The 15,731-nt window shown below is 33.1% G+C and overlaps 1 protein-coding gene across 1 annotated transcript in view; it reads left to right on the top strand.

The window, feature by feature from the left end:
* LOC123528104 (kinesin-like protein unc-104) overlaps positions 1-14,996 on the top strand; it is a 116,926-nt gene extending 101,930 nt beyond the window's left edge. Inside the window, exons 44-46 of the mRNA XM_053524004.1 lie at positions 393-512; positions 6,682-6,800; positions 7,346-14,996. Of these exons, the coding sequence (XP_053379979.1) occupies positions 393-512; positions 6,682-6,800; positions 7,346-7,382 (276 nt within the window). The 3' untranslated portion in view covers positions 7,383-14,996. The remainder of the gene's footprint in view (positions 1-392; positions 513-6,681; positions 6,801-7,345) is intronic.
* The last annotated feature ends 735 nt before the right edge of the window (positions 14,997-15,731 follow it).

The following is a 15,731-nucleotide window of genomic DNA, read 5'->3' on the forward strand; positions in this document are numbered from 1 at the left end:
CTATCTCTTTCCTGAAGGTTTGTTAGTGCTATTTTGTTAAATTAAAAGACAATCAGTTTCTTTGTAGTTCTCAAGTTTCATAAGGGAAAAGTTGCATTTTCTTTTGAAATTGATCTTAGATCCAGAAAAAATAGTATTTCAAAGGGAAATATTGGTGAAATTTGGCACTAAAAATAAACCCTTGTTCATAAGAGAAATTCAGTTTTTCATCTCTTTTTGATAGGCAGATATATATGAAACAGTGATTGTTGGGGAATATTTCTTACTTTGATGATGTAACTTGTTTCAACCTGTAGGTTCTTTTTGAATTCTAGGAAAAAGAAAAGTCCATATTGTTATTTCTTACTAATCAAGACTTCAGCTAGATTTAAAATTTTTTTTTACTGTTTCAGGTTGTGAGACGTCCATTTGTGTTTATCTACAACTCAGACAAGGATCCAATGGAGCGTGGTGCAATTAATCTTACCACAGCGCAGATAGAATACAGTGAGGACCAACAGTCACTTCTTAAGGTAAGAAGATATATACCTGTACACGGGTTACTCTTGGTTAAATTCTCAACATTAAGGTTGGTTAGTCTTGAATTAGCTCAACTAATTGTGCGCAAAGGGCTCTTTGATATTAGACTAGTACGCTCTACACACACAACCCACTTGCCATTTTAAACTATGCAGAAAGTTTTCCTGCCAGCGGTGCTATTCACAACGCAAATCGCATCACTAACTTTTGAGGCTTCAAATAAATATTTACCCCCATTTTTTCACACTAAAAATTACATGTCTGGAAATCTCATTCCAAATACAATCATTATATGTCCTAACAAATGGTATTGATCGGTTTATTTTTATGCCCCCAAAGGGAGGCATATTAGTTTTCAACTGTCCGTCCGTTTGTCACTCCAATGTCCGTTAGTTCGTCACACCAATGTTAACTTTTTGCATGAAGGCACTTTACTCGCGAACCACTGCACCCAGGACCTTCAAACTTCACATGCTGATAGTACTTATTGAGTACAAGACCCTTACTGACTTTGGGGTCACCAGGTCAAAGGTCAAGGTCACAGGGGCCAATGTTAACTTTTTGCATGGAGGCTCTTTACTCGCAAACCACTGCATCCAGGACCTTCAAACTTCACGTGCTGATAGATCTTATTGAGTACACAACCCCTACTGACTTTGGGGTCACCAGGCCAAAGGTCAAGGTCACAGGGGCCAATGTTATCTTTTTGCATGAAGGCACTTTACTCGCGAACCACTGCACCCAGGACCTTCAAACTTCACATGCTGATAGTACTTATTGAGTGCATGACCCCTATTGACTTTGGAGTCACCAGGTCAAAGGTCAAGGTCACCAGGTCAAAGGTCAAGGTGCTGCGGAGGCATTTGTCACCATTAGTGACAGCTCTTTTAAATCATGCATTTCATTGGTTACACATTTATACATTTCAAATTTTCAATATGTATACGCAAGGTGTCATGGTAGGTTTAACATGCCATTTTTGTGCCCTAGCTCCAAAAGTATTCGACGTAGAGTCACAAAAGTTTACAGGAATGTTGGTCAGTATGTGTAGTTGTGCACCTGGGGTTTTGCGTCTGGATTCATTCAGTCGTGTAGGAGTTATAGCCCCTGACTTAGTAAAAAATTAGTCATTTTAATGTTGTGTTGCACGTAGCTCCAAAAGTATTTGACCTAGAGTCACCAAAGTTTACAGGAATGTTGGTCAGCATGTGCAGTTGCGCACCTGGGGTTTCGCATCTGGATTCATTCAGTATTGTAGGAGTTATGGCCCCAGACTTAGTTAAAAATTGGTCATTTTAATGTTGTGTCGCGCGTAGCTCCAAAAGTATTTGGCCTAGAGTCACCAAAGTTTACAGGAATGTTGGTCAGCATGTGCAGTTGTGCACCTGGGGTTTCGCATCCGGATTCATTCAGTATTGTAGGAGTTATGGCCCCTGACATTGGAAAAAATTGTCATTTTAATGTTTTTTCGCACGTAGCTCCAAAAATATTTTACCTACAATCATTATTTCACTACACAAGACCAGGCTTCTTGTCCAGACTTACTCAAAAAAAAAAAGTTTTGTGAAACATGTATGTTAAAATGTACTTGACTTAGAATCATAAAACATTAGAGGATTGTTTTATAGCCTATGAAGTGTTCTCTTTTAGTCTGCCAATATCTGAGGAAAAAGTGACTTATGATGGCATTTTTTGTTAATGCTCGGATATTATTATAAAAGTGCTCCTTAGGATCAAACATTAAATTTAAAAGGGGCTGTCGCCTTATGGGGTCCCTCATTACAGTATAATGGGGTCAAAGGTCAAGTGAGTGCATTTACAGATAAACTATACTGCTGTCCACTCGTTTTATTTTCATAAAACATCTAAATTGGTTTAAATATTGTTTTTCAACGCTCTTTAGTACTTTGTAAATAAAACTGATGATAATATTAAAAATATATATACATAATTATAGAATAATATATATCTAGGAAAAGTGGCATACGATGGCAAAGTGTGTTATACTTGACATGTTTGCCAATCTATATATGTAGATCAACTGCAAAAATGTTTTTGGTACTGTCGTATCCAAGGGTTATTTTAATGTAATTCAAGGTCACAGACATGTCAAGGTCAAAAATGAACTTTTGAAAATGACTTCTAAGGTACAAAAGGAAGCAAAATAGTGCATTTATTAATAATGAACTCAACAACGTTTCTAACTCCACACCTGTTTTTTTTTCTTTAGTCGCCAAATTTTGACAGATTTGAATGACGTTCTACACAATGTTTAATGATTATTTTATTATAATAAAACATAAAAACGATCATAGCCTTAATTGTATTCATTTAACCGTAAGGGTAACAATAAGGTAACCCTTAAATTAAAAGTCACATAATTAGTAAATTCGTCACAGCAGAAATTCAAAGTATCATATTCTGAATGTTCAACAGTGTTTAGTTGAAATAGAACATCCGTCAATATTTTCAATATGAACATGTTAATTTTATATCAGGTTTGTGATGTCAGTAATGACACCACTTAATGACAAAATTGTTTAATACTGCAGGTGGCAGTATTTTCCGCATAGAGACCAGCACCAAATTGCATCCATTCTGTGACGTTTTATTTTTAGGTTACCTTATTTGAACTGTCATATGGCTCAATGAATGTACGCACAGTTGATGTCGCTGTTATGTTTATTTAACTGAACTGGTCATTAAACAATGTGTCCAATTTTCATTCAAATCTGTCAAAATTTGGCAAAGATAAAAACAAAAGTCAGGTAGCAATAAAATTTGAATTTAAGCTTTGAACTGACTATCAAAAGATTATTTACATACTGTACACCTTTTGATAAATGTGTGCGAAAGGAAAAATGTGGTTGGTTTTGAGGAGGAAGACTACAACGGAAATGAATTACATATAAATATATATAAAAAAATCTCAAATAAACAGTTAAAATCACTTTACTGTCAGGAATACAACCAAGTATTTTAGCTCAATAAGGAGAGCACAGATCTAAGGATCGCGGGGTCGTAAGTTTGATCCCAAGGAGAGGTGTATGTTCTCCATGATAATTTGATAATAGACATTGTAAGGAATAATTTCGTCCTCCACTTCTGAATCATATGGAAAAGTTGGCAGTTACTTGCGGGGAAAAGACTAATACTTGTAGAGACTCCAGAAACACTGATTAGGTTAATTGACCGCTATTACATGATTGAGATACTGTTGAAAGTAACATTTACATATATGGAATGCTTCTCAGCTTCTAAAGTAATCATTTCAATACTGGTGATAATTCATTATATGATATATATTTATGTTAATTTGTCCATGCGGTGATTGTTAAATAGGACCATTTTAGAGGAATAACTGAAATATAGGTCACAATACACAGAACATGTACGGTAATAAACAAAACAGAACAGATCTGTAGGAATTCAACTAGTTACTCTATACACCATGTCTTTGATTTGCTGTAATTTGTTTCCTTTTTTACTAACAGTCAGACATTTATCATCATATTTTATGTATTCGTAATTTAATAAAGTAGAACATTTCAAGAACTATCAACGAAGCTCTTAATGCGATATTTGCATTATTTTATTATAAAAATTCAGCACGCTATTTCTTTTTCGAATCTCATAATTTTTGGCTTTGCTTCCACACTCTCACTTCCTGTTCAAAACAACAGTTGAAAAAGAATCAGATCATAACAATTTACACTTCTGACACTTGGTTTCAGACAGGATGTCTTTGGTTACATTGTGAAAAGAAAGCTAGTATCTTGACACTGAAACATTAGTCATTCATATGTTTTACAAATTAAAATGTAAAAATAAAGATATAAAAAACATCAGAAAGGTTGCTTTAGATTTATTATAATAGTAAGGCAGATTCAGTGAAATATTGAAAATATACCTTTCGATATCTTCATGATTACTGACAGATGATGGTTCAGCTAATCAAAATGATGAATTATGGCCGTTCGATAGTAACTTAGAGATATACAATGAGTAAAAATAACTTTCTTCATGATGAGAAGACTGAGCATGAAGAAGAGATTTGAAATTTAAAACGATGGATTTATAATAAACAAATACTGTTGATTGAATATGTCAGGCTAAAACGTCTATAGCTTGTGCTCACATTTGTTTCATTTTATAACATCAGATTCCTTTGTGATACATTGGTAAGTTTGCTCTACACGGTTCTATCACCAACCAAATACTCGGAAATCTAAAGGCGTTGTAACAGGCAAACAAACATGCTTACCCCTATATTCACAGTCATAAAGATAATACTAAAAAATTTGATATACTTTCAAATTCACTGACAATTATTAAGCCTTTTTGAGTGTGACATTGCTAGAACCAACATAAACAAACACTGGTAGTTACAAAATTGTAGATATTGAAAACACTTGAAGAGCGATTACCAGTCCTTATAATAGCCTAATGTTAATGTGCAAAGAAATATTTTTTAGCTGATTTAAAAATATGATGAGTACCATTTTCATGCTAATGAAATGAAAATAAAAACAACATAACATTTGCGGTTATCTAATATCTATATTCAACCTTTGATATCGCTTACTTTTTGTACATAGATGGTATTTCTAAACGCCCACGCATTCCTGAAATAACTAAAGCACATGCGTAAACCACTGGAATTGATTTTTAATTGACAGGATAGACCATTTAAGGTAATGCTTGAGAGAATTTGCACATTTCATACTATCTCACAAACAGACTTAATCAAACTGAGTTTGCTATTTTACGTCCTTGAGTTCTATGCTTCCGAAAGAATCTTTAGATCTGTCAATAGTTATTGCAGTCAAACTATGTTCGCAAGTGCTCGAAGGGACAAGCAAAATGTGTTCGAGACATCAGTAGTACAAGCCAACGTGAAGTACACATTATATAGACCTGACAATGAGTTCGAGCCAAGAGTAGTACGCGAATAATCCTATTTCGAGCAAACGTAGTTTAACTGTACCAGTCTTATAATACGCGCCATAGAATTTTTCTGCCTGTACTGTTCATATAGACAATCATAGGCAATCAAATAGCCTTTTTAAAAAGTGTTAGCCTGAAAATGGAAGTTTTAGAATATCAAACATGAAAAAGATAGCTTTTATAAATGAACAAAATATCAGAGCGTACGAAAAATTAAGCTCATTCTATAGAAATAACTCTAGTCGTTTTGAATTTTACCAGTCTCAAATGCAATAAATCTACACGAAGTAATTTATTTACTTCTAAAATTCATAATTATCACCGAAAAATTACAAGTTTATATTAAAAGGTAGCAAAAATGGCGAAAATCTGACGTTTATAACAAATATGCACTTATTGACCTTTGACCTTGTGCTGTGACCTTACTATGACCCTTAGAAGGCGACAGCCCCACTGAAACTTTTCCAATTTTTATAAAGTTAACAATGAACATGGCTGTCGGGCATTAACAAAAAATGCCATCAAAGGCAATTTCTAGGCCACTTTTCTGGATATATAGGCAGACTATTTAGGATTTTACTCAGCTAGGCCAGATTTATGGCCAACTATGTGAAAAATACACATAAGGTTCTTAAAAGTTTGTGTTGCAAACATCTTAAAAATTGTTTAACTTGAGTCATTAAACCATGTTACAGTGGCAGGAGTAGGGGCGCCTGTGTCCTATGGACACATATCTAGTTTAATTTTTGTTTATCTTTGAGCAACTTTGAAACATTGTTTATGTTTTCCTAGTGAAAAAATGCGTATGTAAAATGATAAATCATGAAGTTTAAATAGTGCCGATTTCCACCCACAGTTTTAATCCTAACTACTTGAGACATAGAGGCAGACATATGGTAAATGTCAGTCAGTGAAATCTGTCTGCCTTGCAGTCGAAAAATTGAGACTACTCTTGAGTAAATTCTCAAGATTAAGACTATCTAAAACCACTGACGAGTCAATGTGAACAATTTGAAAGCTAGCTCTGAAATTCTGAAACTATTGACTGGCATTTGAAATTGACAGTCTAGGTACTCGACTTTAGGCAGTCCACAGTTCATTCGATATTCAAATTTCAAAACTTAGCAATTGAGATATTTAAATGTCAAAACTTAGCAATTGATGTATGTTATATTAGGTCAGCAGATCAAGATATTTTATTGTTTTTGTTTTCAGGCCAGAAATACTTTCTCTGTCTTGACTAGATACAGAGGTTTCCTGTTACAGACTCCAGATGATAAAGAATTCCATGATTGGCTTTATGCCATAAATCCTCTACTAGCTGGACAGATTAGGTAAGAATTTTATGACTTGACTTTATGCCATAAATCCTGTACTGGCTGGAAATATTAGGTAAGAATTCCATGATTGACTATACCTTAAATCCTCTATTCGTCAGACAGATTAGGTAAGAATTCCATTACTGGCTTTTTGCTGTAAATCCTCTACTGGCTGGACAGATTAGGTGAGAATTCTATAACTGGACTTATGCTAAAAATGTTCTTTATTTTATGCCATAAATCTGTGCTTGGCTGGACAGATTATGACTGCTAAAGACATATTTTTGGTTGACATCCAGGATTAAATATTGATAGATCACATGCCTAAAATTCTTTGTAAAGAAACCATGCATTGATTTAGCAGGTTTGATTTAAATGTGCCTTCTACTTAATGTTATTCATTTTCACTAAACTTGGTGTGTACAATTTAAACATCTGTTTCTTCTACTTTGGCTTCATTGATTTTCAGCTGTTATAACTTTGTGAGGTAACTTGATTTGTTTCTTGTGGAATGCATTTTGTGTCAATTTTGTTAAATAATTGTCTTGCTTTTTTTTCAGGTCCAAACTTGCAAGGAGAAAGCAAGTTCCTATTTAATCCATGAACAAACTGTAAAAAGCTTCCTTCTTAGCAAGATTTTATGTACATTTTGAATGTTGTTAATTGAAACTTCAAAGTTCATTTGTCAAAGAATCAGCAGACACAATTGCAATAACAAGATAGATAACTCTCCATGGACTCCACAGTGTGTTAGTAGTGAGAAATTCATGATGGTGATCAACAGTTAAGATCTTGATGTGAAGTCATACAAATCTGTGTGCAATAATGTACTAGCCCCAGTAGAAGAATTCTTTAAAAGGGGAGATAACTTCAAACATCATTTTCTGAAAAACGGACATAATCCCCTAGACTCAAGTCAAGGGAGGCAAGTAGTACTAACATGAAGAACAAGGGAGGTAACTGAGATTACTAGAGGACAGAATATCAAGGAAAAAGAAGATATTTTGCTACATTTATTTATTTAGCATTTAAGCTTAAGTATGGTATGATTATGATAAGTATTGCTATGTATTTTATTCACATCATTCCGAATCAGTAATGCATATTCATTAGGTGTTAAACTCATTAGAATACATAGCTCATTATGCCTCATGAATATTCATACCAAGTAATGTGTCACTCTATGAGATACATAGATTTATATATATATAGTAATTCTTAACTTATTTAATGCTGTTTGGTTGTGTTGGATATATATATATATATATATTCAAGGCATTATTTGAAGGTTATATGAAGTAAGATACCCTTATTTCTTCTCATGACTTTAAACAAGCTGAACTAGTCAAATTATTCTTAAAGTGCTATGGATTTTAGCGAAAATTGAAGTTGAGTTTTTAATTTTTTGTGTCAAATGATTTGTCGATGCAAGATTGTTTCATTTTGGCCTAGTATTAAGAAAGGTCTTAGTGTTGTCTAAGTGGATAGCTAGGGCCATTTGATTTGTACTGAGGAATGGTAGTAAGGCCCTGCAATTAAAATTTATAACTTGTAAATGATAATAACTAGTGAATGATAATTACAATTAGTTGTGAGTGATAAGTAGTAATTGCAACTTTAGAGTGATGATAACAGTTGCTGAATGGTGATTACTTAGAATGAATTTTTACATCAGCCAAAAGACTGTGATTACATCTTGTGATTGGTTATTACATCTAAGAAGTTGTTATTACAATGAGTATGGATTAATAACAACTTGCATTTAGTAATTACAACTTGAAAGTGGTAACTGTAATTTGTGAGGGGTTATTACAATTACAGTAACTCCTGCCAGTAAATAGTTTTAATATCTGAAGATTTGGACCGAGATAGAATTACAAAATAGATTTAAGTACTCTTGACTGGTGCTACGTATTGACCTCATTGAAAAAAAAGATTAAATTCACACCAAAAACTACAAAAATTATATTTTGTTTGTGGTAGAAGAAGATTTACTTATTCATTAGAAGATGTATGTCACAGAACACAAATTATTTACACATGATGAAAACACACCATCATTATACACACTGCCTGCATAATTCATGTAATCCAGATAAAATGTGCAATATTATTACATATGTGTAGTAAAATCATTATATTATTATGAGTAGAAGTATGTTAAGACACACATGGTGTTTTAGAAGATTAATGATATGTGAGATAAGACATGAATGGTATTCTAAAATAGTTTTTGAATAAGAGATTATACATATTATTACGTGGTAGTACTTGTTGTAGGATGGAAAAATGACCTTTTTTATGCCCCCGAAGAGAGGCATATTAGTTTTCAACTGTCCGTCCGTTCGTTCGTTCGTTCGTTCGTTCGTCACAACGTTAACTTTTTGCATGAAGGCACTATACTCGTGAACCACTGCACCCAGGACCTTCAAACTTCACATGCTAATAGTACTTATTGAGTACACGACCCCTATTGACTTTGGGGACACCAGGTCAAAGGTCAAGCCGCTGCGGGGGCATTTGTCACCAATAGTGACAGCTCTTGTTTAACTTTCTTTTTACAATTCCTTAAAACATTTCAAGAACTCTAAAAGAATGGTTAATGTAAGTTATGGTGAAGTATTATTCTAGTTAAAAAAGTTTGTAGTTCCTACTGATTATGTATGTATAAATACATTTTATGCTAAACAATATAATGCTTAGATTCTTTGAACTAGCAGTCTGGGTTCAGTCTTCGGGAATTTATGCTTTTATCAGTCATATCTTGGCTATGAAAAATATTCTTTTCTCACAGGTTGCAAGATCTATCTAGTTTTCTCATTGAAACAGAAGTTTAAATCAGAAGTTGCCTACCTGACTTATTTTAAAAGTGTTTGAACAAAGAAAAATGTAAATTTTGATGAAAAGAACTTCAGGTTTGGTTTAATCAATGTAGAAACATCTGAACATATAGGTTTGGAACTAGAGAATCTTGGAAACTAATTATTATATTTTTAGCCTTTTAAAATGATAAACCATGAGTTGAAATAATCTGTGATATTTTTGAGTGTGTTTAAGTTGCTTATTTGTATATCTGCAAACATCATTGCCCCAAACACATGTATGTCAGCAAACACAATTACCCCTGGTACATGTATAATGGAAAACATCACTGCCCTTGGAACATGTATAATGGCAAACACCATTGCCCATGGCACATGTATGTTGGCAAAGACCATTGCCCATGGCACATGTATGTCAGCTTACAACATTGCCTCTGGCTCATATATGTTGGCAAGCCACATTGCCCTTTGTAAATTTGTAAATGTATGTCGGCAAACACCGTTGTCCCTGGCCCATGTATGTTGGAAAATGCCATTGCCCCTGGCACATGTTTGTTGGAAAACACCATTGCCCCTGGCATATGTACGTCGGCAAACACCATTGCCCCAGGCCCATGTATGTTGGAAAACACCATTGCCAACGGCACGTTTGTCGGAAAACACCATTGCCCCTGGCACATGTATGTCAGCAAACACCAGTGCTATGGCAAATGTATATAACACCATTGACCCAGATAGTGTACGTCAGCAAACTCTATTGCCCTGGCAAATGCATGGATTTGAAGTTTTTTGTGTATATGCTGCTTTAAGTATTGTGTTTGAATAATATAACAACAATTTTATTTAATCCAGAGGTATATAAGTTATATATGATTACAAAAAAGGGACAAGAAAGAATACCTAGGGCACATAGCTTGGGATATAAAATGGGAATCCAATAGTGTAAGGTCATATCCTCACAGCTCATTACTTGAACTCAGTATATGGCCGTATTACATAAAGAGAGAAATCCATCAGACAGGCCTAGACAAGGCCAGTAGTTCCTTTCTTTGAACTGAAAGTTTAGTTAGTTTGAAAGAGTTCTGAATGAAATTCATTCACAAATTTATAGCATGAAAGGGAAGATATATGTACATGAAAGATGGAACAAAGTGTGTATTATGTTAATTGAATAAATTACTTTGTTTATACCTTATTATTCCATGATTATTTTATGATTACATTTTCTCATTAAACATTAGCTCATTATTTATCATTAAATGTGAAAATTTTAATTGATTATTGTAAATGTATATTTATGCTTTAGATGTCCTTCCTGGTGTAAATGAGGAAAAATTGTTAAAAGTGTAAGCGTTTTGTGAGAATGGAGTAAAATGATCAAATACACGTGTTTCATGGTAATTGGAAGTGTTCTTCACAAACTTTATCAAATATATTAAAAGTCATGTGCTATACACTAGATAATAATATTGAGAATAATTGATTAAAGTGTAAAAGTTAGTATAGATATGAAATAATGTAGACATGAAGAAAAAATTGCTGCCTTTCTTTGTTAGGTAGAAAAGTTTTTTGATGCAGTATCGATCTCACTAAAGAAGTATAGTTGTCCTCATTTGTAATATTCTTGATGATTAAACTAAACTTAAATGAGCCGCGCCATGAGAAAACCAACATAGTGGGTTTGCGACCAGCAAGGATCCAGACCAGCCTGCGCATCCGCGCAGTCTGGTCAGGGTCTGTGCTGTTCACTTTTAAAGTCTACTGCAATTAGAAAAACCGTTAGCGAACAGCATGGATCCTGACCAGACTGCGCGGATGCGCAGGCTGGTCTGGATCCATGCTGGTCGCAAAGCCACTGTTGGTTTTCCCATGGCGTGGCTCAAATATACTTCTATTATGAAGAGATGATAAGATCACAGCATAAAGTATCAAAAGGAATTAATCAAGTACAAAAGTATCAAGTTAAAAAGGTTGGTTTCTTACCTTTTATGGAATTTCAATGATTTGTTAAGAAATTTTAAAGTATTATTTTTTGTTGGTTTATTGATTGTTTTAGAATGGCTTTGAGGTATTCGCCTGATACTGGGATCAGTGAATTTTATTTTTCACCACAAAAATATTGAGAAACTACCAGTAGGAGAATGTTTGCATGCAGAAATGTTGCGAATAGTTTTAATTGTGTTGAATTTGTGGATGAAATGGTTTCTGTCATTCACTATAATGTAGCTGTTATCAACATAATCGATACAAATTATCCTATTACTTATTCTAGTAAAAAATTTGGGCAAGTAAGGAATGTAACTGAAAAACATCAGATATTTTTATATCAGTTAAGTCCCCAAAACTATGAAAACTTTTCAAGAGTGCAACTACACTGTACTCAAAAATCTGGTTATCCAATTCAAGAAAGTGTTTTGCATTTACTTATACATGATTTTAATTTCAGATATATTTACTGTTCACATAACAATTATTTTCACATTGCAAAATTAATGACATACAGTATTGAAATTTGTCTTTTATTCTGTAACGATTGTAGATATTTCAGTAGTTTGCTACATTCAGATGCCATTTATTGTGCAATATATTGTTTTATCTTGCGTTATAACCTCTCAGATATATTATAAGCTTTGATAATCAGTTGCTGAATACATGTACACTGTAACCTGCATTTTTCAACCTTCATGAACTTCAAAAACATGTTGTTCTTTTTCTTCTTTCTGTGCCCAATACATTATACTCTTTTTCAGAGTTTTAAAATATTTCTCACTTACGTTCCCTTGTGCATTGAGAAAAACACAGTTTTGTTGAAGTCTTTATGAATAATAAGAAATATTTTAAAAAATTTAGATGATCATATTAATTTAAGTTGAAATAGATTTCATTTTCACAGCCCACCTGGTCAACTTACTGAGTAGAGGGGAAGTCTTTCAATTGGCAGATGTAGTGATTGACAGGTGGAGACAGTGTTAAATATCATTCGTTCTCCACTTTTCATTCATGTTTGGAAGTTGTCCGTTATTTTCAGCCATTCGAAGAAAATTAAGACTTTTCTTTACTGTTTATTGATACAGTATGTTGTGCAAGCATAAAGAACTGGATACTTGCAATAGAATATATGCACTGGAACCCCTCCCTACCAAACACCTTAAGACCAAAGGAAAAGTTCAGTTTTCAGAGGTCTTCAGTTTGAAGGCATTATTTTTGAAAAAAGGAAGGCAAAGAACCATTCTGATCAAAGACTATGGTTCAGTCAGTTTGGAGGGGTTGTCGATTCTCCTGCCGGGGTTCTGGTAAAGAGGGGTTTCATTATATATATAAAATATAGTACAGTGAAACAGAGAACAGCATAAAATTTAAACTTTTGTTAAGGCTGAATAAAATGTTAAAGATTACTACAATTATGAAAAATAGAATAAAATGAACTAGGTTGGGAGAGAGAAGACAAAATTACACAAACAAGAGCAAATTTTGAAAACTGACTTGAAATGGTTTAGCTGAAACTGCATGATTATTTGATGTGAAAGCTGGCAAGCAAAAAGATCTGGATTCTTGCTGTATGGATAGGTTATAAATTTATTTTAAAGTGATTTGTACTTCAGTGTTTGGCTTCAGGGAATATTTTACTCTTACTAAAAAGGGTACAGGGTATATTTACATATTATACTTGTAGTCATATGAATGTATATCTTCTAATCAGAAAGTTTTATGAAATTGGGTATATTCTCCAAAACAACAGAATTTGTTTAAGGTGTAGGAAAAAATATTGTAACTACTATATATTCACTTATAATATACCATACTTTAGTATATTTTAGTGTACATAGTCCAATTTTGGACCAGGCAGTTTTTACGAAACCATGTGGTTTTATTTTTATTTGTGTGATATTCACCACTTAACATGTTTAAAAGTACTCTGTTAAACCTTGTCTGATATTGGTGAACTGAATTGTAAGCTTTTCAAATTGATCCAGTTATTGACTGTGTCCACAATATTCCAAAGTATGGTACTAGTTCACTAGAAATACCATTGTACCAGTCTGTGATACTATTTTTATTTATTTTGCACTAAATTATGTTATGATTTATATAAGAACAATTTATATATGATTTGTTATGATTTTTGTATTTTATCAATTTGCATGCTTTTGTTTGTTTCATATAGCTGTCATTCAAAGATTGAATTTGGGAATGTGTAAAGCAGGTGATAATGTATTTAGCAGTTGCTCTCCAATATTCACATGCTAAAGTTTAATGAAATTAATTAGAACTGCACGAGAAAGTACTTTTCAGTTGATAATAATAGTTAATGAAGAGAAAAACTAAGTGATTCAGTGGGCTGTATAGGCAGTTACTGTAGGGTACTTGAAATACAGATATTTAATAAGGCTAAAAAAAATGTTGTTTTTAAAATTTGAATTAGTGCACATGGTAGTATGTTCAGGACATATGCCAGCTTGTGAAACGTTTAGGACAGTTTATAATGATAGCAGCACATTCATGAGTATTTACTTTAACACATACTGAAAGTTGCAAATATAGACAACATTTCTGATTTTACAGTTCAAAGGATTTGTGTACAGTATACATTGGGAGCTTTTACCACTTGCTTAAAATGCTGCCTAAATCTAGGAAATGCTGCTTTATGCCAAGTTTAGTTAAAAAAGAAGACAAACTTATTAACAGCATGTTTTGATTTTCTTATTTGAATTTCTTCACCAGGAGCTGGTCAAAGAAATAACAGTAACATTGTCAAGTGAAATGACACTGTAAACATGGTGTTATATATCGGCGTAGATATAAATACATGAATATTGGTTCTTCCCATTAGGTCTGAAATGTTACTTTGACAAAATTTAACAATTTCCAGCTGTTAAGCCATATGATATGACACGATATTTACTGAAGAAGGGCGGTATATTGCCTCTTATTGTGAATATTACGTAATACCGACAGCTCAAGAGTGAGTAGTTATATATTTCTGTAAACGAAATATGAATATGGATTAGCTGGACTTTTTACTGAATTGATTCTTCTCTTGTTTGAAAAATATAAAGAAGGTGTTGTCACTTTTAGTTACTTGCATAAAACATATAGACATCTTGTTTGTTTGTTTTTCCTTGAAAAAGTATCTTTTCATCATGATAAAATTTGACTTGAGAAATTTACCTTTAAATATTTTTCATATCCATCTGATATTACAGAATGATGAATGCTGTGTCTATGTGTCTGTGTGTAATTGTTGCTATGGTAATTGTTGCTAAGTAACACTTTCCTGCTGCATAGTTACCGTTGCTATGTTGTAACAATATTCCTTGTTTTTCATCGTTAGTGAACATAATGTTACTGCAAAGACATGCAAACAAATAAAAATCTGTTATAAATCAGACGGGTTGTTTTATTTTCTGTTTTAAGACACAATCTTTTGTTAGGTATGTCAGATAATTTTAAGTTGGTCAGACATAAAACAATGAATCGGCTTTTTAACCAACTATACATTAACCTGTATAAATGATGCAACAGGAACTGTACCAGGGTATTGAGATACCATACCTTTACAAGCAACAGCTGACATTGCTGCTAAACCATATAATTGAAGTATAGCCCAGGACAGAACCACTAACTGCTGACTGGAAACAAAAACTTACCTCGAATTGTAATGTTCTATCATGTTTATTGTTCACACTTTGACATAACAATAAAGGTGATTTCTTAAATTTCAGGGACCCTCGCTGCAAACTGTTTTAAGAACATTATTTTTATGTACAGATCTTTTAAACTTTTACATATATCTACTTCAATATATACTCTTACCATTTTCAGAGAGTATGTCACCGTTATGGAATTCACTTTAATTCACAGAGTATTACACAAATGACAACTAATTGTAATTTTAAAATAATAAATTCCAAAATTTAAATGAAAAAAATGTTTGCTTGAATTTCTATTCTTTTAGAAAATTTCTGGGATATACTAAAAAATTTAATAAAAACTGCATTTTTAGCTCGACTATTATATGAACTTAGTATATAATAGTCGAGCTATCCTACTCGCCCCGGCATCGGCGTGAGCATGAGCGTCACACAAAATTAATGTTAAAGTTTGCGTACCACCCCAAATATTT

The sequence above is a fragment of the Mercenaria mercenaria genome, chromosome 14 (assembly GCF_021730395.1).
Source record: "Mercenaria mercenaria strain notata chromosome 14, MADL_Memer_1, whole genome shotgun sequence".
Lineage (NCBI taxonomy): Eukaryota > Metazoa > Mollusca > Bivalvia > Venerida > Veneridae > Mercenaria > Mercenaria mercenaria.